We start from the raw sequence: 21,381 nt of genomic DNA, 5'->3' as shown, positions 1-21,381 counted from the left end.
TAATGTACTTTATCTTCATTTGCTTAAACAGTTTGTTAAACTCTGATTTAAGTGAGGTATCATTTGACACCACCTTTTTGTTTGTGACTTGCTTTATGATAACAGACATCTTGGGATCAACTAAATAGTCGGTTCCCACTGCACTAGCTGATTTTTTTGTAGACTCTTTGACCACTGGGGGTTCTATGAAAGTGTTGGTGCTCAAATGAGAGTGAGGTATGTATGCTGTACGAAACATTTTTACCCCTCTTAAAGTAAAGTAAAGTAAAATTTATGACATCACACATGATACTTTCAACACTACTATATAACAAATAATTTGAGAACTGAAGAAGACGTTGTTACGTGGAATGATTATTTCAATTCAATAAAGTTTCTAGCCTAAAGTTTGCTGCTTCAATTTGTTCGCAAGTTAAGAGTCTAAAGAGAAATTCTCCAAGAGAAATCATCATCACACATGTCTACAAACTATCATCGCACTGTGTGAAAAAATATATAATAAATATTTCCCCACCAACATTAATTAATTATCAAATACAATATTTAAAAACAATTTCATCAAAAACATTATCCTATTTTAAAAACTTCCCAGTGGAATAAAGACTTATAAAACGCTTCTTTGCCACATAAGGATGGAACCAAAGATAATTGTTATGTTTCTCTTTATTACTGACATAACTGGCTCCCTCAATTCTTACTAAAACTTCATTAGAAACATTCCAAAAAAAGCAATCATTTGTAATACTTTTAGAAATCATGTCTATCTTATATCCTTCTAATTTAATTTTAAAACCTAAAACTGTCACAGAGTTCTTGACGTCCGGAGGGAGTTTGTTCCAATATGGAATAACTCGCTCCGGGAGAAAAGACTTCTGGATATTCTTGACCTTTGTCACACTTTTACTACATCTATTGGATGAAACCAGATTAAGACCTGATCTGCTTGGTCTGAACAAGTCTGAACCATAATCAGTCATAGCATTAATAACTTTAAAAGCTTCAATAAGGTCCCCACGTATTCGCCGCTCTGCCAGCGTTGTCAAATTGAGGATTTTCAGTCTACGGCTGTAAGGAAGAGTACCCACCTCATCAATCAGACGGGTAAACCGCCTCTGGACGCTCTCCAGCTCCAAAACAGTCCCCCAACTTCCATGAGCCGCAGGTGGATTCCACAATTGGACACAATACTCAAGATGAGGTCTTATTAAAGCTTTATATATAGCAATCATAACAACCTTTTCTCTAATAACTAAATTCCTTACAATCCAACAAATCATACGATTTGCACTTGGCAGGATTAAATTGTAAAAGCCAAATACTTTCCCAAACTTCTAATTCTTCGATATCCTCAGCAACACTACCGTGGTTAGCTGCATTACCAATTAATTTAAGATCATCAGCAAATAACTTTATCTTATTTTTCACAAGGTCAGGCAAATCATTAATATACAGAATGAATAGGAGAGGGCCTAGAACTGACCCCTGAGGAACACCAGATAAAACATGTTTAACCTCGGACCATTGTCCTTCTACAGAAACCTTCATAGTCCTGTCTGTCAGAAAATCTTTAATAACATCTAAAACCTTTCCTTTGACACCAAAGCCTTCCAATTTAGACAGAAGTCTAAAGTGGGGGACTGTGTCGAATGCCTTACTAAAATCAAAGTATAGAAGATCAACCGGGGCACCTTCATCTAAAATGTCAAGAATGTCATCAAATGTCTCTAAAAGATTAGATAAACACGATTTACCCTTAACAAATCCATGCTGATGCTTCAAAATTCGATGTTCTAGAAAATTTAATACATGTGCTCTCACCAACTTTTCATACACTTTGCACAAAATACACGTTAATGAAACTGGTCTATAATTTAAGGGGTCCGATTTAATACCCTTTTTAAACAATGCTACAACAGATGCAGATTTCCACACTGCAGGTAAAGATCCTGTATCTGAACACTTTTGAAATAATTTAGTTAATGCTTCAACAAAATTGTTGTCATAAGCTAGCGATTTCAACAACTTCGGATGAACACCATCCGGACCAGAACTCTTAAAAATGTTAAGCTTTAAAAGTTGCTTTTTTATATCAGAACTGCTGACTTCCATATCATCAATATCATCAATACTCTCATTGTCAGGTCTTAAATTCTCAGTTTTAGGGAGAGGGCCAGGTGGTTCACGCACAAAAACAGAGCTTAAGGCACTTGCGAGTACCTCAGCTGACTCAGTTGAACTATCTGTGCGCGTACCATCTCCTCTATCTAAAGAAACCACACTTGATTTAATTTGACGTTTATTTCGTAAATAAGAGTAAAAAGACTTACAATTCTGCTTTAGATTAGATGTAATTTTCTTTTCATAGTTAACTTTAGCTTTAATTTCTGCTACTTCATAAGTATGTTGTTTGCTACTTGCATAACTAAAATTAACATCAGATGGATTAATATCAAACTCAGCCCATGCTTTATCTTTATTCTTTCTCATTCGTTTAAGTGCAGATGTACTCCATGGCAACTTGACAGGTATGTTGTCGAGATAAACCGAAGCAGTCGGAACAGCTGCAGCAACAGTCTCCAGTTTACCATGTAATTCAGCCCACATATCTTGAACATCATTGGTAGAACTATAGTCCCAGTCGATATTTTTTAAACTAAAATTTAATAACTATCTTAATCTTACCCCATATAGGTTTGATAATCTTCTCTTTTAAACATTTGCTAGTATCCGGGGAAACAACTAGTTTGACAAGTATCCCAACATGATCACTCTTACCAAGCGGAGAAACGATCTTACAACCGTTGACAAGAGCATCATTTGTATACAGGACCTGATCAAGAAGACTCTCCTGGAGAGTATCCTTCACAAGCCGTCTTCTAGTTGTCTCGTTGGTGAAATACCAAGTTAAACCACTGTCATTGAAAACATCCATGAATTTCTGTTGAGTAACTAAAAACTGGTTCTTGCTTGCAATATTACTATTTATGCTACCAGTTTACCATAAAACATTTGGTAAATTAAAATCTCCTAAAAGGAGTGTTTCAAAATCATTCCTTTCACTACAGATTCTCTTGATACAAGATATTAATGCATTATTCTGTTCTAAATTCAATGAAGTGGATCTGTAAATACAACAAATACTAATCAGTCCACCTGATGTGTTGATATTAACAGCTAAAGAATCCGGTGCCTTTAAAAAAGAGTTCACTAGTGAAGCATGACAACAGTTTTTAACATAAATTATAGAGCCTCCTCCACCACTTATACTGCCAGTGGAATTGTCAATTCTAAAATCTCTATCTTTTCTAAACATACTAAATCCTTTAATATAAATTTCGGCATCTAATATATCACTATTAAAATGAGTTTCTGTTACACAGATTACCTCAATAGATTTATACATTGATAAAATACATTTTAGTTCATCAATTTTATTAAATAGGCCGTTAGCATTGGTATAAAAGATATTTAACAGCTGGGCACTGCGGCCTCCGCTTTGTCCTCTGTCTTCTCTGGCTCTCTTTTCTTTGCTTCCTCCTTCGTCTTCTCTGTCTCTCTTTTCTTCGCTTCCTCCTGCCTCTTCTTCCTCTCCTTTCTGGCTAAAAAACGAATATCTCTGTCTGCCTTGCAGAGGTCCAAGTTGATCCAATAAGTTGACTCTTTCCAGCCCTTACCATGGTCAGCGTAGAAATTTACTGACTCTTCATCTCGTGTCTGGATGATGAGCGGGCAACGGTGATCTGGCTTGTCAGCATCAAGCTTGCCAGAGCGATGGCAACTTATCATGTCGTCCTTCTTAGTCTCCCTGCAGAACTTGGAGTTGTCCTCCTGGCGTTGCTTAGAGGTAGTCTTTTTGCTCTCTGGAACCTTGAGCACACACAGATTGAGTTTTCGTTTGTTTCGCTCAAATGTATCAGTGTGCATCTTCATTTGCACTTCCGAAATAACAGTTTCAGAAGCTTGTTCACGACTCATGTCATCGAGAACCTTCTTCTGGGTTTGTGCTGTTACCTCAGAATAGAGACGAACAGCTTTGTCAACTGTTTTCTCTGCGCTTCCTTTAATAGCTTCCTTAATCGAGTTAGTCAGGGCTGGGGTCAAATGTTGGAGTTCCTCTTTAATAATAGCCCTGACAGCCCCGTTTTCCTTAGTGTCAGCTGAGGTATGAGGCGCCACAAAACAGTATGGGCACTTCCAGTTTGTTAGATTCAGTAACATCTCGTTTTTAAGGCCAGATAAACCAACACAACTCAGGTGCCAAAATAATTGGCAAGCTTCACATTCAACTGATAGTTCTTCTGACATGTAAACATCACATTGGCAGTATTTTTCCTCTGGCACTGGGACATTATCAGAAGATGAATCCTTAGGGGGACTCGTCTTGACTCCACGTTTTTTCGTATCGACACCCTCTTGGGTACATTGTTACTTGCCATCCCTGAACTCAAACTATTTGTTATATAGTAGTGTTGAAAGTATTAAAACTCTTAATAGTCCAGTCATTTAAGGACAGCTGCCTGCAAATCTTCAGATACTCACGAAACTTTGCACAGACCTTCCCAAAGGTATGAATAAACAATTTTCGGTTGGAGACATTTTTTTTACCGTGGGCAAAACCCAGGAGGGCCACGCCCATATTGACCCAATAACGTAACTGACCCCTTGCTTCTGAAGGTCGTAGAGACCTTAAAATAAGCTTAAACGAAGCCGCATATGCATATTTATATAAGAGTTATCGATCAACACATGGCCTAAAATCCCTACTTTTCGAGAAATTCGCCAAAAACCATTTTGGGCGTGGCGCTGAGCCCATTTTACTAACTTTTGATAGGATTGTGATAGAGTCTTTGGAGAGAGTGCAAAAGAACCGCAATTGGCATATTTATATATGACTTACGAAGAAACATATGCCTTAAAGTGCTTGCTTTTTCAGTTATTGGCGAAAAACTGATTTTCGGTTCCAGAAATCATGCAAAAATATGGGTATCTGGTATATTGGGCTATGAAGGCCCTAGAGATTTTTGAATAAGTGCAAATTGTGCAGAATGGCCATGTTTATATACAACTTATGAAGCAACATGCACCCTAAAATGCTCACTTTTCGAGTTATTTGGGGAAAAAACAGAGAAAATTTGCACAAAATAGAGCAAACTTGGTTATATCAGCCATTTTTGCCTCCCGTTCTATGTTAATAACTCGAAAAGTAAGCATTTTAGGGTGCATGTTGCTTCATAAGTTGTATATAAACATGGCCATTCTGCACAATTTGCACTTATTCAAAAATCTCTAGGGCCTTCATAGCTCAATATACCACATACCCATAGTTTTGCATGATTTCTGGAACCGAAAATCAGTTTTTCGCCAATAACTGAAAAAGCAAGCACTTTAAGGCATATGTTTCTTCGTAAGTCATATATAAATATGCCAATTGCGGTTCTTTTTCACTCTCTCCAAAGACTCTATCACAATCCTATCAAAAGTTAGTAAAATGGGCTCAGCGCCACGCCCAAAATGGTTTTTGGCGAATTTCTCGAAAAGTAAGGATTTTAGGCCATGTGTTAATCAATAACTCTTATATAAACATGCATATGCGGCTTCGTTTAAGCTTATTTTGAAGTCTCTACGACCTTCAGAAGCAAGGGGTCAGTTACGTTATTGGGTCAATATGGGCGTGGCCCTCCTGGGTTTTGCCCACGGTAAAAAAAAATGTCTCCAACCGAAAATTGTTTATTCATACCTTTGGGAAGGTCTGTGCAAAGTTTCGTGAGTATCTGAAAATTTGCAGGTACAGTGTACACCTCCATAAATGTCCATAAATGACTGGACTATAATATCATAAATGATTGCTATTTTCGGAATGTTTCGAATAAGTTTTAATGAAGAGAGGCATAATGAATATCTTTGGTTTCATCCTTGTTTGGCAAAGAAGCGCTTTATAAATCCTCATTTAATTGAGAAAGAAAAGAAAGATTTGTATGAAGAGAGAGTACTTCAGTCAGAGAAAGGATCCTTTGTCCCTCTAGTCTTCACAACCTCTGGAGGTATGGGACCGCTATGCACTGTATTTGTAGATCGTGTCTCTGAGATGATAGTTGACCATAAAAAAGAAGCCAAGAGCCAAGTCAAAAATCATATCAGAACACGATTAAGATTTGATCTGTTAAGAAGTACACTCATTGCACTAAGAGGAATCAGAGCAGTGAAAGCAGTATTAATGACATTCTCACTTTTCAGAACTAAGTGCCTAATACAATTAAGATATAACATCTAAACAGTTTTATTCCTGTTCCATATGATCGAGGATAGTCAGGGCTACAAAACCTGACCAAGTTTAGCTCAATCCAGTACTGCGCGTTTGAGATATGAGGTTAAATATACCAAAAATAGGGGTTTTCTGGTGTGACATCATTGTAAATTTTTTGGAGTATAACCTCAATATCTCACAAACTATCCATTTGTGGTCTTTCTGAGTTACACTATCTGTTTCCTCTGGCAATTTCGGTTCAGAGTCAATTAAGTTTGAAACAAAATCTCAGTATATGTGGAAGGACTGAGGATATCAAGTTTGTAAACGCGCGCGCGCGCGCGCACACACATATATCTGACCTCATATCTTCCACATTTAATGATTTTTTATAGAAATTCTTTCACCATCCTGTAGCACTCATGTGCTGAGTAGGATAGCATTCAAATCATGTCTTTAAAAGCTTTAGATAGATACTGAGGGAGAAAATTCATGTTTGTAAACGCGCGCGCGCGCGCATGGCCCACTGCCCAGACTATATCAATGGACGGGAGGATTAAAGTACTTTCATACACACCAGCATGCTCATTGATGGCTTAAAATGAAGCTAAGACATACTCCTATCAGATCCACCATAAGTTAGATACCATAATAATCATTAAATGTGTCTAAAATGAGGAAGCTTTGACAAGTGCGAGTGGTTTTGGCAAATTTTGGTATAAAATGGGCCCTGAGATCATATTTTTCTCATTAAAATCACATATATCACGAATATTTATGTGTGTTGGGTGTATCCTCATTGGTATCAACCATTTCAATCATCTAGAGCAGCTTTCCTGATTCTTTATCTCATGAAAATGGGCAAAAAAGCTCATAAATAGTCCAAAATCGGTCATTTTCGCCGCTTTAATAACCTCATTCCTGGCACCCAGAACACTTTGGGTACTCAAAACATGATTTTTCGGATACCTCAGACCCCTAACTAGCAAATGGAGCCAGAAAGAACAGCATGTAGGGACTTCTAAATTTTCATGGTTGAGAACCCAATGTCACACTATTCGTTCATTAATCCTGCTTTCACTGAGAGGAAGATCAACGGCCCAGCATCTTGAACTGCATGACATCTCCTTCAACCTCATCCCCCAGAAGACGAGCTTTGAGGTCTCCTAGATTTGTTTATGTAAATTTTAATATTTTACTGTACTATTTTATGTTGTATATAATTTTACGGACGAAATGATCCCAGGGGGGACTCTCAACCCACCGCTTCGGCGGGTAGTTGACGCACCGTTCACAAGCAAGAGCCACTTTGGTCTACTTGCTGTGAGGTGTCTCAGCTACATGGGTTGGGGGTCCCCCCTTTTCTTTTTAATTGGGAAGTATGGATAGGTTTTATAAATATAATAATGTATTTGATAATATTTAATAAATTGTACTTGACTAATTATAAATGTTGCTTCATGTTTTCATATTATGTGATGCAATACTTTTGTAGGGATGTGTGATGTCATGAATTTTACTTAACTTTGCTTTAACAAACATGAGCAAGAGAATATATTGTGATATAGCCCACTGGATTAACTTACTTCATTGTTTCCACGTACCGTGATGGCATTTTTTATATATACAACTTTCTACTACTTGTTATGAACAAACCTTAACTAATTTTGAGCTCTTTAAACATTCACTATTAAGGTAATCTTCAGGTATCATGGTTGAAGTTACCTCCCAAAATTTTGATGAGAAGCTTATTGAAATTGATCAGGATTTGCAAGAGGCTTCATTCACCTGTCTGGACTTTGAATTTTCTGGATTGCACACAAATAGGTGTCCTGAGATAAGTTTATTTGACACACCTCAAGAGCGTTATTCTACTCTCAAAGAAAGTATCAAAGACTTCACTGTTCTTCAATGTGGATTAAGCATTTTTAGATATGATAAGATCTCTAGAATTTACCATTGCAAGACTTATAACATATGGATATTCCCTCGTGCCAATGATTGGTTGAGTCGGCAGACACAGTTTGAGTCTGCAGCCTGTGAGTTCTTGATGAGGTTTGACTTCGACTTCAACAAATGCTTCTATGGGGGGAGTACCATATTTGAATGAAGAGGAAATTGTTGTCCTACAGGAAAAGTGTGACAGAAAGTCTGAATATGTCGGTGATATTGTATTGAATGATGTCAAGGCGGCCTTTCGGAAAAGAAAACTTGATAAGTTGACTAATTGGGCTTCAGAGTCGAGATATGGTGAGGTGATGGAAATTGATTGTATGAGTGGTGGTATGTGTGCTCTTCTTATATCAGATATACATAAAAGTTTTGATGATCTTATTGCTGAACAACCAAGAGGTGAGTCATCACTAATTGTTGTAAAAAAAGCTACAGCTGAAGAAAAATCGAAACAGCCTCAATTTCTCAAAGAAGCTGTCGAAAGAAAGTTCAATCAAGCTATCGGTTTCACACACATCATAAGGTTAATTAAGAAACACAGAAAGCCTTTAATTGGGCATAATGTTATGATGGACATCTTGTACGTTTACGAGAAATTCCATAGCCCTCTTCCTGAATCCTTTGCACACTTTAAACACACCATGCTCACTGAATTTCCTGTGATTTATGATACTAGACACATTATCAGTAACATGAAGGTTGAATTGAGAAAGGATGGAAAACACAAGGAATTATTTAGGGGAACTTCCTTGCTATCTCTGTATGAAGAATGTAGGCGTGAAAATGTCAAAGGCTTGCTTTATCAACCACAAATATTTGATAACCTGGGAGAGGAATGTGGTATGAGGGAACACGATGCTGGATATGATTCTTGTTTGGTTGGACACGTTTTCTTAAGACTGGCTCATTTTTATACTCTGTGGAAAAATAACTCTCCAAGTATAAAACCATTTCATTTTCAAGATTATGTCAGGGAATTCTCAAAGTTTGAAAATTGTCTGAATTTGATCCGGAGTGCTCTGTCTCACATCTGCATATCAAATGAAGACCCAGAAAACAAAAGACCACAATGGATATTGGTCACAGAGAGAAAGAAGGCACAGATTGATACTCAACATGTTAAGATTGTGTTCAGTGCATTTGGAGATGTCAGTGTCAGGGAAGTCAGTCACTGTTCCTGTCTTGTTGCAATGCCGTCTATTGGCATGGCAGCTGGACTTCTTGTTGCCATGGATACTCATGAGAAGTATAAAGTGGAGAGGTATAATCCTGATGATAGTTGGGTCAACAAAACATTAGGATTAGCTCTGATTGGGTCTTTAGGGGTAGTTGTTGGATGTTTAATCTGGAAGAGTAGTATTTTCAAATAGTTTTAGTCGCTCAAATTTGATTATATAATAGTAGTTAAATTTTAATACCTTATTTAATGTTGTTTTTGAAGGGTTATAATCTTGTTTCATTAAATTGTGAATAACAACAGTGAGATTGTTTTTAATAGTTTTATTTATCTACAAGACATAACTTTTTATCGAAGTTTTAGCGAGTTTGTATTCCAATTGTAGCATTTAATATTGAATCATTTATTTTTATGTTCGGTAAGTTCGTCATTTTCATTCGCTTAAAAAATTATAGCAATTTGACTTTATATTGATTAAGCTTATACGAAATACATAGTTTGTTAGAATTGAAGTATTTAAGTAGAACATATCCTCCAATCTTTGTAGTATTAATTTTTATACATTTCTTCACACGTCATAATTTATGAATTAGCCAATAGCTACTGCATATTATAACACGTCCCCATGTAACGCCAACAGTCAACACGTCTGAATAAAACAACTTCTTATCAAGGAAATATGTCTAGTTCCAGCAATATCCAGACTAAGTTCGAGCCCCATGATCCCCAATCAAATGATGAAAACAGCATTTCACAACAAAACATTTTGGAATCAGCTATGGGCTCAGGTTAGTCTGTGTGAGATAACTTGAACTATTAAACAATTCTCATAAATTTGATTAAACTTAGTTTCAATTAAGCATTAAACCGAGAATTGAGGAATTACAATTATTTCTTACAGGTCTTTTGAGTAGTGCATCAAGTGAAGCTAATGGTATCAGAGACTCAAACAGCTTCATTAACGACTCAGGTTTTTATTTCGATTACTATTTTCAGTCTGATTTGATAATTGATAACTTATATTTTATTATTGTAATTGGCTCGTATGAAGTTTGAGATTTTATCACAAGCCGGTATATTTAATCACGATTGAAGTCCGAAAACATTTGGTCGGGCAGTATGATTGATTAGTATGGGGCCGGGGTCACCAAAATCAGGTCTGATCTATTTGTTAAAAATGATCCGATCTGCTATAAAATGAAGGAGAGCTATTCCAGTCGTGAGATCACCTCAACACCCTAATGTCTCGGTCACGTGATCTCATCGTACCTTGTTACATATCATTACCAAGATGACATTATGCGATGGATCTCATCCCTCAGCACGCAAGGGATCACATCCCTAAACTCAGTATATAAGTCAAACCCAAAACTTCATCTCTCGTTTCCCTTCTCGCATCGCAACAACAGATATGGAAAGACCCTTATTCACCTCACTTCCTGGAGTCTTCACAGGGGTCTCACTGGGCCTACCGGAGCTACAACTAACTTCACCTTCTGTCCCTGCCATCTAGCTGAAAGGGTAACAATACCCTACCTCCAGCCCCCACTTCCTGCTTCTCCTCAAATAAAGGGAACAAAACGACCCAGAACAGCGGCTTTCTCTGAACCTCACCCCCAAACAGCCCAACCTCTGGTCTCCTCACTCCCCTCACCCTCAACCTCTATACCTTCCAGTACCTCTACCTTAACCTCTAACTCAACCTCTACACCTACCACTACCTCTACACCTACCACTACCTCGGCACCTGTTTTACCAACTGTCCCTACATCTCCACCAACCTTGACTCCTGATTAGAGCTTTGAGCTCTACAACAAAGTCAAGACAATGTACTGTGGCTCCAATAAAAACAGCTTCCAGTTGTTCACACGACACATAGCAGAGCTGAAGATTCTGGACAACGAACTCTATATCACGACAAAGCAGAGGATGGATGAAGAAAGTATGGAGAAACATTTGCTAGATAGAAGAAGATTGTGGAAGATTATTGATCTCATTTGTATCTTTAGAGCAGTAAAATGTACGGCATTATTTAAATAACATTATCCCGTAATCATTTTAATATATCGTGTATTTGTTCACCGTTTCTAAAAGCTACCATATATTCCTGGGATCAACTTCTCATTATTCTTGCCATTTTTATCAGAGATATTAGAAGATATAAAAAGGTTCCTAATAAGGGTTACTCTTTACCCTCTATCTCTCAGGCGCACAAGACCAGGAACAAGAGACAGCTGACAAAGTGCACGAGGGAGAAACATATCTGAGAGAACAGGACAGATTCCTGCCAATAGCTAATGTCAGCAGGATTATGAAGAAAGCGGTCCCTCCTATAGGCAAGGTTAGTGGTTAAAATGCGGATATAATGTCATTAATGCTGCATATTATTATTAGATATTTATTGTTATTTAATGTTAGCGGAAGTTGAAGTTATCAAGTAACCAGTAATTAGTTTGCTTCCTTATCTTCTCCTCTGGAATTGGAAACTTTGTTCATAAATATTGTCTAAATACTCGAGCAATTCATTGTGTTGCTTCTACTCACTTTAAATGCAATTTATTTTGTGTAACCTTATGAATTCATTCATGGGGAGGATCGTATTTAAACCTCTAATTTGCATGACCTTCAAGGCTTATTAGGGGTTTTATTTAATTCATTATCAAATTATCCTCATTACTTAAGGTACACTTTCGTCCTCTAACGAGTTTTCCTGGCATGCAATTATGTCCCAACTTCCGTACTGTATATACATTTTGTGTACAATGTAATGTACTAAGCGGGAATTTTACTCTCACATAAATTGTGAAAGGATAATTTATATACCGGTACGCGGAAGTGAATTGAATTAAGAATAGACTTCAAGTCGACAAATCCTTATCACATTAATATGAAATATCATTGTTAATTATCGATTATTATATATTGATATTAAGATTGTAAGATTAGTATGTAAGAGTTACACTGCTTTTTACAGTCTCTCTTTTCAGATAGCAAAAGACGCCAAGGAATGTGTACAGGAATGCGTATCAGAATTTATCAGTTTTATCACAAGTGAAGCTTCAGGTACGTTATTTAGAGATATTTAGGGAAATTAACATTTCAAGGGATATCGATTATCTCTAACACATTTTCTAACCAGTAAGAACCTAGCAAAGTGAGATGTTATTAGAACGTGTCGCGCTACGAGTCACGCGATAATCGCTTCAAATTAGAACTGGCCAATACAGCCTCACTGTGTGCCCAACCCTCAGCACTTCCGAATAAGGTTCCGAACTCAGAAGTCACATTATACCTAGGCGGTATAAAATGTTTTGCATCATATCTATTAATAAATACTCATTGCTCCCAAACTTCGCCCTAAATCTCTTATTGTCTAACACTGATTTCTTCTCTGTTCGCTCATCAGCATCGTTCTATAACTTAATGACTTCTGTCCATACATCTCATTATTTTACCCTGTCAATGTTCGTACCCAATCTGGCCTAATTGCCCATGCCTTTTCCCCTGCTGTATTCTGCACATACTTAATGAATCGTACAGTAAGAGTGTGTCCTTCATAAAAATATACATTTAATATTTAACTGGACTCTAAGTACACATTTTGACAAAATTCCAGCTTGGTATTTATTATTTTCAATTCTTGTAAAGTTGTAAGACGGATAATCGTTTACATTTTTCCACAACACGTACTTCTTCAGACCGGTGTCAGCAAGAGAAGAGGAAAACAATAAACGGAGAAGATATTTTGTTTGCCATGAACGCTTTAGGATTTGACAACTACGTCGAACCTTTGAAAATTTACCTGCAGAAATACAGAGAATGGGTTAAACAGGTTACTTATAATGTGACTTTAATTGGAACCTTGTTGTTATCTTAAAGTTCATATAATTTACGGTATCTTTTAAGATGTATACTTGTTATACCTGATATACTGTATGATAACCTGTTTTTGTAAATGCTCACAGCTGCTCATTAACAGGGAGAGAAGAGTTTGATTCAAGTTAAAGGAGAGATGGCAGATCAAGAAGAACAAAGATCCCGCGCTCTTCATGAGCAAGTTCATTATGTTGGTATGTAGAATCTCTTAAATCACATCACCCAAGTTGATTAAGAAAGTGGGCGCTGACGCTGTTTCAAGAATCGCTTATTGTTGAACTTAATATTAGTATTGATGTCATTATGAACCTGAACCGTCGATATAGGAATAGTTCGCGTCCGCTCACCAAAGTCGCGGCTTTTTGACAGACACACCAACATTTTATAGACACGTCTGCGCTGAACTTTGATTCTTGCGCGCGCCGCGCGCACGTACGTTTTTATTGAGCTATTACTCAAATTTATATCGTGTTCCCACGCCTGGATGTTATGTTCCGGCCAGATCGGAATCTGCCAGCATGTTAGATGCACAAGTGACAAGTTAATTCTTATCTCACATATTTTGGGTATAGACTAAAAGAAAATATGTAAATTAGTGTGTCACTTTAATTCTACGGATTACCATTCATTAGCACAGTTAGGGAATTATGTATTATTGAACCGACCCAGCTCTTTGTTCTCGTAAACAACGAAAATTTGGCGGAAAGTACTTCTCCAGAGTCTAGCGGTGTACACAGGCCTTCGTTACGCCAATAGTACACAGTGGGGTAAGAGTCTGTTCGGTGTGAATGTCTGCAAGGACGTTATATTTTGAGCTCTTCAAACATGCCTATGCAGTTAGACGCTTTAAAAAACCACGGTAACGTATTGTCTCTTGTTAAGACACATTAACAACGTTATCAATAATTTTACCATCTTATCTTCTTTCAGGTTCCCTCCCTCAAAGTATGTTGAGCAGTGTGGGTGATAACTCAACTCACCAACTATACGCCACCCACTTCCAGAGTAACCTCTCCCAGTTCAGTTAGACGACCCAATGTGTTCCATTTACTAGGGATTTAGTTTAGGCATTGACTCTGTCGAGACAAGAGAGCACGTGCTGAATAGATCGGCGGATTTATGTTTTTTGATCGATCGTATGCGGAATATTTTATTTGTAACCAGATCTAGACTCCGGAATACTGGGAGGTGAGCCATGTTAAATTTTACTCATGACAGCAGTCAACTGATTAGTTTCTTGCATTGACCAATCAAATTTCAACATGAAAAACCGAAACAAATACACGCGTATTTCATTTACCCTCCAGTATTCAGATCTATTGACTGAAGCAAAATTCAAATATAGTCCATCTTAAAATGAATTTAAATGGTTGCTCACATACAGTGATGGACCTCATGAGCACTATAAACAGACACTTTCAACTCAATTTGATTTATATGTAGACTTGCTTTGTACAGAGGGATATGAATCACTGAGAACTTTTCTTATGTATGACAATTTCCTGTTAAGATATTTAAATATAAATTTTATGCTGAAGGTTTTTTTCCAGAATGATCTCCAAGGATGGTGCATCAGGCCTCAGCACCAAATTTGAAACTTGTACCTACGATGTACATGTACGATGTATATGATTTATTTGTTGTTTAAAATTACTCGTTTTCGTTGTAAAAAGTTAAAATCATCCCAAAATGAGACACAGAACCAGCTTCTTCAATGTCATTCAGGATAGTTACATTTCTTTGATTAAAAAAACAAAGCGGTTCCAACAAGGGACATTCACATCGATTTCCAAAAAGCATCCCAAATTTGTCCAAACTACACAATTAAATACACATCTTTGCCCAAAAAGTCACGATAGCGACTTTTTAAAACCACAATCTTATTTACAGTAAATCCCGGCTTAACATGAACATCGTTAGTATGTCATGGTAGGTTTTAACGAAGTGGTAGTTGTAGAATGTAGGTTCATAACGAAGAACTGGCAATCGGTCACTACATACTCTAGTATTTGTGAAACTAGACGTACGTGCGCGTCAAACAAATATATTATAATATACTTTACTGGACACTTTTAGTAGCTTGCTACCAACATAAATTATTATTGCGCGTTACACAAAAGTCGTAATTTTTGTGCGCATATTAAAAGACTTAAATAGATCTTTTTTATTAAAATATTAAACTATTTTTCAAGAAGTGAAAATGGATACTTTGACCGTCTCAAAAATTCTGAGTCATTTTTTTATTTTAGCGACCCATAAACATTAAATAATCAAATGAACAACACAAATTCAGGCTCGAATAAAAATTAATACGTAGTATGTAATAACCATGCATTGCCTGACTTTTATTTAAGTCAGACGTGAATTCCATAATAATTCAACACTTAAATAACTTTTGATTCTTAACAAATAGCAAAGTTCGCACCATTTCATGGTTCAAAATACATACGTACCAGGCAGCAGGCTGCAGATCAAAACAGTACATTTCAAGAAATCGCGCCATATAAACATTTTTCCAGATAACTGCAGTGAACTTCGGATCACTCAGACAAGGAGCTGACACATAAATAACAAGCTGATTACCTTGCATTCCATACATTCCATAACCTCTTTCACCCTTAAATATCTACCTTAATTCCCAAAAATTTGGGCGACAAAAAATTTGAGCGGGCCTCTCGCCCAAATTTTTTGCAGACCAAATTAATTGCATAAATCTTTTCCGTCTGCTAAATTTGTTGCTAACCAAACTTTTGGCATTTGGCCTGTGGCCCTGAAATCTATAGAAAGATGACTTTTTCTTCATATCCAAGTGAAATAATATTTGAAATTTTAGTTTTCTAATCTGTCATTCATGGCTTGACCAAGTAAAAAGGCTTATATTTTAAATGAATAGAAATAACAGGAATAGCTAACAGCTACTAATAAAACAAATGGCTAGAGGTACGGATAGCTAGAGATTTAAACAAGATCTGCAAATGAATTATCATCAACCGTAAAGTCTGATCTACAAGCATCAGTTATACCCGACTTCTCAAAGCCTTTCCTTATCTGGTGAGGCGTCATAATGATCATTGTATGTGAAAGGGGTATGATAAGATATGCTAAGTGTAAGTAGACTAAACTATCTGATTGAGAGACTAAATATCACTATTGTATATCTATCATTTTGTACTGTGCCATCATCACTGTATTTTTTAGTAGTTACTGGGCAGATCGTAAATTTCATAATGTGAAACAACTCAGACTACCACCTTCATGCTTAAAATTGAAAGCAAAATGACTGGAATAATAAGGAATAATAATGAACTAAGGCAAATATTTAACTGAAATTTTAGTGGAAAACCGTTCATTTTTCGAAGAATTTGTGCCCAAATTTTCGGTCGCCCAAATGAGTTCAAATTTTCTGCCCAAATTTTTCGGGCTCAAATAAATTGTGCTCAATATAATGGCACACAAATTTTTGGGAACTAATGTATCCCAAGCAAGTATCTAAAATTCTATGTTTATCTGACACATTTTCACGAGGCTCAAATACAGAGAGTTGGCTCTCAGTCTCGTCTCTCTTTACGACTTAGAGTTTCAATTATTAGACACAAAGATCTGATAAATGCTATTGAGCTCTTAATCTTTACTGCAGCGCTTTTTCTTCTTTTCATTTTTATTTTCAGGCACATAGTCCGTCCCAGCTATCATCTGAAAGAGTTGAAATTGAAAGTTTTCGATAATATATCCTCTAAGTGCTTGCAAACAGGCTAAATATAGCACAGGTGTGACGTTGATCATTTAGCTTGCAGTGAGACATCCATTAGAATACAATATTGGAGTATATCATATTATAGTGTTTTGTTAACATACTGTTTTAAAACTTTAAAACAATTCATTTACCGGCCGGCGGCCAAGCTTCGTTGGTAAATATTAGTTTTCACTTGACTGGAGGGACAGAAAATGTAACATCGTACAGAATCACTGGAATCTAGTTGCATTTGCACAAGTTGTCAAGCATTCTATACTACAGCACGATTTGTTACACGTTAAATTGTGATATACTGTAGAAAGGTTTTAAAAGACAGTATCAATGGTGAGCTGTACTTTATAAGATATCTTTTGTGCAAAACGTTCGGAATTACACCTTACACATTGTATAGATCACCAGGGAAATTGTAATCCGCGTTATCAACAGCTGTACAATTTGTAGAGCCAGCTCAAGTAAAGAGGGGCCTAATGTATTACATAGCCCGTATAAGGAGCAACTTACATTGTATGATTGTAGTATACTCCATATTATATGTATAATAATATAAACTATATATTACTTAACCATATATATTACTTAACCTTACATATCACTTTTAACCTTATATATTACTTAACCTTACATATTAGTTAACCCCACTAATTAACGTACCTGTGGCACTCCAGCGAACACGAGTTGTTCGTTAACAACATTAGTCCAGCGTTTTAGGGAGATGGGGTTAGTTGGAGCGGGATGGAGAAGAGGGAACACTACTGGTCCTACTTCTCTACTGCAGAACAACTTTCCCACCTGTAATTAGGTAATTAGTTAATTGATCGGTGGGAGGCTAGATATTTATATTGGCTAATTATTGTTACATCGCTACCTCAAAATTATTTGTTATATAGTAGTGTTGAAAGTATTAAAATTCTATTTATCACTTCCCAATAACATGTTCATAAAAACTAGACGTAAGACTACAAGCCACTTGAAAGCAATTTTTAAAGTTGCAAGGAAAATGCAATTACAAAACAGTAGTAATTGACAAGTACATATTTTCATGCACCTTTGGTCGTGAATGACAATTTCACAAGCTATATTTATGAAAGTTCAGTCCTTAGTCTTTACTGAGTTTAACTAAAATCAATCAGAATACAATATTATACTTAGTAAAAAGGTAATAGGAATTGTATAATAAGTTAACAAATCACCTGTTGGTGTGTAAATCCCCCAACAGTAACTATAATAGAGGGCCTGACAATATCCACTATATCAATGATGTGCATATCACAAACACTAATAATCTTGTTTCTCAAACCATGTGGTAGGCAGGGAGGTGGTACCTGGGAATAATATTTTTACAATAACTCATTTATATTTTAAGTCAATTCTTCTTTCTTGAGCAGGTAGCTCTGTAGGGTAAAAATTACCCAATATTACTTATCTTTTGACTTTTAACATCTAACGTTTTCATAGATTTGATGCAAGACCTGTAACAAGGCCTGAAACAAGGCCTCTAAACAAACCTCTTTCCCATTCTTATCAACATAGAGCATAGGACAATATGTAGTTACATAACACTTTCTGGTGAACTCTTTCACACTATAACGAGACTCAAAGAACCTCCAGAATTTGCTTCCTTCTGGATCAGGTCGGAGAGTTTCCCATCCAGTTACTGGTAGTTTGGGGTGCGAATCTTTTGGTTCCCTGGAGTTAATTTTGGTGCTTAAGTCCATTGATATTTGGCAATTTGACTAATGATGTAATTATGCATGTCAAAAATTAAAAGACGCGTCATTTAAGTGTGCTTAGTAATATCGGCTGGAAAGTATTCCCAGTTTATTGACACAAACAAGAGAAATTCATATATTTCATTATAAAACATATCAACTAACTGGACGTCAAAGTGTGACAAGTTCAGATAGTCCCTGACGTGTTTAAGATTACCAAAAGGAACCCCTGTCTGAGCCATACCAAACGGAGTTGCACTCATTCCAACAAACAGTATGGGCTTCTCCGCGTTTCCATATTTGCAGACGTAGGAGCAGTGGGAGTCAACTGCGTAAATCAGCGGGTTATACATCCTGAAATTAACATATTGGTTACTTCGTTTTGTTGAATCGTTTTCCCGATCAATATTATTTGTTAGATTTGATATCACGATCATACTTATGCGTTATGGTCGCGCTACTTGGCAAAGTAACCGACTGCTATCACGCTGTATGAGATTGGTTTTTAACTGATCACAAAAATTCTCTCTGATGTACCACAATCTGCATCATCCACCATCACGTTAGACTATCGAAAAAAGTATGATAGCCGTATTTTGAAAAATAACCGATCACTATAATAAGCTTTCTCTGAGATTGGTTTTTAACCGACCACAGAGATGCCCTCTGATGTACCACATGAACCACCGTCAAGTTAGACTATTGATAAAAATGATCGCTGATAATAATAAACAAAACTTACGTGAGATCACCCTTGTCGGGACGTTCTAGCGCCGCGCATAACTGCGCCTCTGAGGCTAGTATCTGATGTGCCACTGACGAGTCTTCCAATCCTATCATTTTATCTGGCATTCGCTAGAACAGTTCTATTATTACGAGTTAGGAAGATCATACAATTTGACAGAACCTCAGTATAATCATATATACAAACATTCTCTTGATCACTAATATATATTATTGAGTAATCAATTGAGAATTCGAAGCACACTGTAAACAGATAGACATAAATGAGTAAAAAACATGATTCATGATACTATAACACATTATATTATGGCATGCAATAATTTTTATCCATGACTTCAAAAGAAGTGAATCATTGATAGTTTCCGTTACATTGTATATCATTAGTTTAAATTCCCAAATAATCAGACTGAGCAGGTTGAGCTGTAGTAAAACACAGTACTGAGGTGTTAAAACATTTTCATTACTATCTTCAGTAACATCCTGAATCAGAAACTCGGTTAATATCAGTTCCTACAAAGTGTAACATTGGAAATGAAATGACACAACTAAAAACGATACCTATGAATATTTTTAAAAACATAACTTTTGTGCCCCAATGCAATGGAAAACCTTTAAGATAAATCCAATAATGGAATCCCAAACGGGTCCACGGCATTGAGCCCCAATGGACGTATAGTTCTTAGTTTCTGAATATAACGGTGTTCATCTACTTCTAGAGTTCTTGGACTACTATTACTGAGAATTGACACTTTATAAGCCTGGTTGAAATTGTCACGTTGTTTCATGTTATGAACTTCTACAAGGTGTTTACCCAAGCTGAATCCGTCGTCGTTTTCTTCAGGGACAAACGTATTGTCCGAAATGAGTTTGTAGTAATGGGCGCGATGTTCGTTTACTCGTGCCCTTAGGGGCTGCACCGTTCTTCCTACATAACACATATTACAAAGTTGGCAACTGAAGATGTATACAACATTGTAGCTGACACATGTACCAGACACTGCTTTGGCTCGCTGTCCATTGACTGTTATTGATGGATGTGGAGATATGATGTTACAGGTACCGCAGTGTCTGCCCCCACATGGTCTTGTGTGAGGTTGGGTTAAGTCATCCGCAAACTGTTTTGCTTTAACTAACTTCCTTCTAAATGATGTTCCAGTACGTCTGACGAATTTGAAGATAGGGCGTGATGTACCGGCTCTAGATGATATTGGGGAGCCTGGGGTGTTTCCACTTGTATGGGAACCAGATAATCCTGAGAAGCTCCTGGTTCTACTGAGTTCTGGTTCCAATCTTTTTACCGATTCTACTAACTCTTGATCGCTGCCAAATGTTGAAATAACGCGGACTGCTGGTTCTGGAGACTTTGGGACCAGGACACTGCTGTTTGAGTTGTCCAGTGGTTTGAGGCATCTTTCAAAGCCTTTGACTTTTTCACTGATGTTATCTACCATAGTTTTAGGGTAGTTGGATTGGAAGAAAAAGGTTTTTAATTCATCAATTTGTTTTCGGAGTCTGTCGTTATCATTGATGATTCGCCGGAGTCTCAGGCATGCACTATAGACTATGCTGCTGAATGTATGGTTCGGGTGGTGGGAACCGAAGTACAGGTAAGAGCGAGCATCAGTCTCTTTAACATGGAGGTCTGTCTGAAGGTCACCTGCGGTGTCGAAACAAAATTTTATGTCTAAGAACGCCACATAAACATTGTTATCTTCTATGATGTTCTCATCAATGTGGAGGCCAAGTTCTGCTAGCCTTGTATTGACAGTCGCGATGAATTTTGAAAACTGTCTTTTCGTACCATGGAATACTCCACAGCCGTCGTCTATGTATCTTTTGACCGATTTTACAGGTTCCATTAGTTCCGTGTCTGAATAGACTTGCTCACGCATGACATGGTATACTGCTATGTTTGCAAGTTGTA

General features: G+C 36.9%; 5 protein-coding genes across 6 annotated transcripts in view; 3 read left to right on the top strand and 2 right to left on the bottom strand.

Annotated features, from left to right (window-relative positions):
• LOC134819560 (transketolase-like) overlaps positions 1 to 17,891 on the bottom strand; it is a 41,868-nt gene extending 23,977 nt beyond the window's left edge. Inside the window, exon 1 of one of the 2 annotated variants that reach the window (XM_063829562.1) lies at positions 17,862 to 17,891. Coding sequence is in view for 1 of the 2 variants with exons in the window: in XM_063829561.1 (XP_063685631.1) it covers positions 4,430 to 4,436 (7 nt within the window). In the remaining variant the exon portion in view is untranslated. Of the gene's footprint in view, positions 1 to 4,429; positions 4,466 to 17,861 lie in introns of those variants that run through there. The other variant, XM_063829561.1, reaches the window with a different exon arrangement.
• Positions 1 to 21,381, top strand: part of LOC134819567 (microtubule-associated proteins 1A/1B light chain 3A-like) — a 69,081-nt gene that overhangs the window by 10,419 nt on the left and 37,281 nt on the right. The window lies entirely within an intron of this gene.
• LOC134819566 (uncharacterized) lies at positions 296 to 14,900 on the top strand. The gene is made up of 8 exons (XM_063829569.1): positions 296 to 324; positions 10,049 to 10,162; positions 10,276 to 10,344; positions 11,582 to 11,715; positions 12,362 to 12,437; positions 13,073 to 13,206; positions 13,354 to 13,444; positions 14,181 to 14,900. The coding sequence occupies exons 2-8, from the start codon at positions 10,054 to 10,056 to the stop codon at positions 14,276 to 14,278; spliced, it is 711 nt and encodes a 236-aa protein (XP_063685639.1). The 5' UTR covers positions 296 to 324; positions 10,049 to 10,053; the 3' UTR covers positions 14,279 to 14,900.
• Positions 7,952 to 9,657, top strand: LOC134819561 (pre-piRNA 3'-exonuclease trimmer-like). Its single transcript, XM_063829563.1, is given in 2 exon segments — positions 7,952 to 8,327; positions 8,329 to 9,657. Coding segments are annotated over 2 exon segments (1,611 nt in total). The 5' UTR covers positions 7,952 to 7,955; the 3' UTR covers positions 9,568 to 9,657.
• Positions 16,125 to 19,564, bottom strand: LOC134819565 (single-strand selective monofunctional uracil DNA glycosylase-like). The gene is made up of 6 exons (XM_063829568.1): positions 19,456 to 19,564; positions 18,879 to 19,067; positions 18,510 to 18,690; positions 18,195 to 18,326; positions 17,656 to 17,793; positions 16,125 to 16,943 (listed from the first exon to the last, which is right to left on the bottom strand). Exons 1-6 carry the CDS (start codon positions 19,551 to 19,553, stop codon positions 16,872 to 16,874), a joined length of 810 nt encoding a protein of 269 aa, XP_063685638.1. The 5' UTR covers positions 19,554 to 19,564; the 3' UTR covers positions 16,125 to 16,871.

The sequence above is a fragment of the Bolinopsis microptera genome, chromosome 8 (genome assembly GCF_026151205.1).
Source record: "Bolinopsis microptera isolate Bmic1 chromosome 8, MBARI_Bmic_1.0, whole genome shotgun sequence".
Lineage (NCBI taxonomy): Eukaryota > Metazoa > Ctenophora > Tentaculata > Lobata > Bolinopsidae > Bolinopsis > Bolinopsis microptera.
The sequence above is the reverse complement of the archived record's forward strand: the minus strand, read 5'-3'. Positions and strand labels throughout refer to the sequence as shown.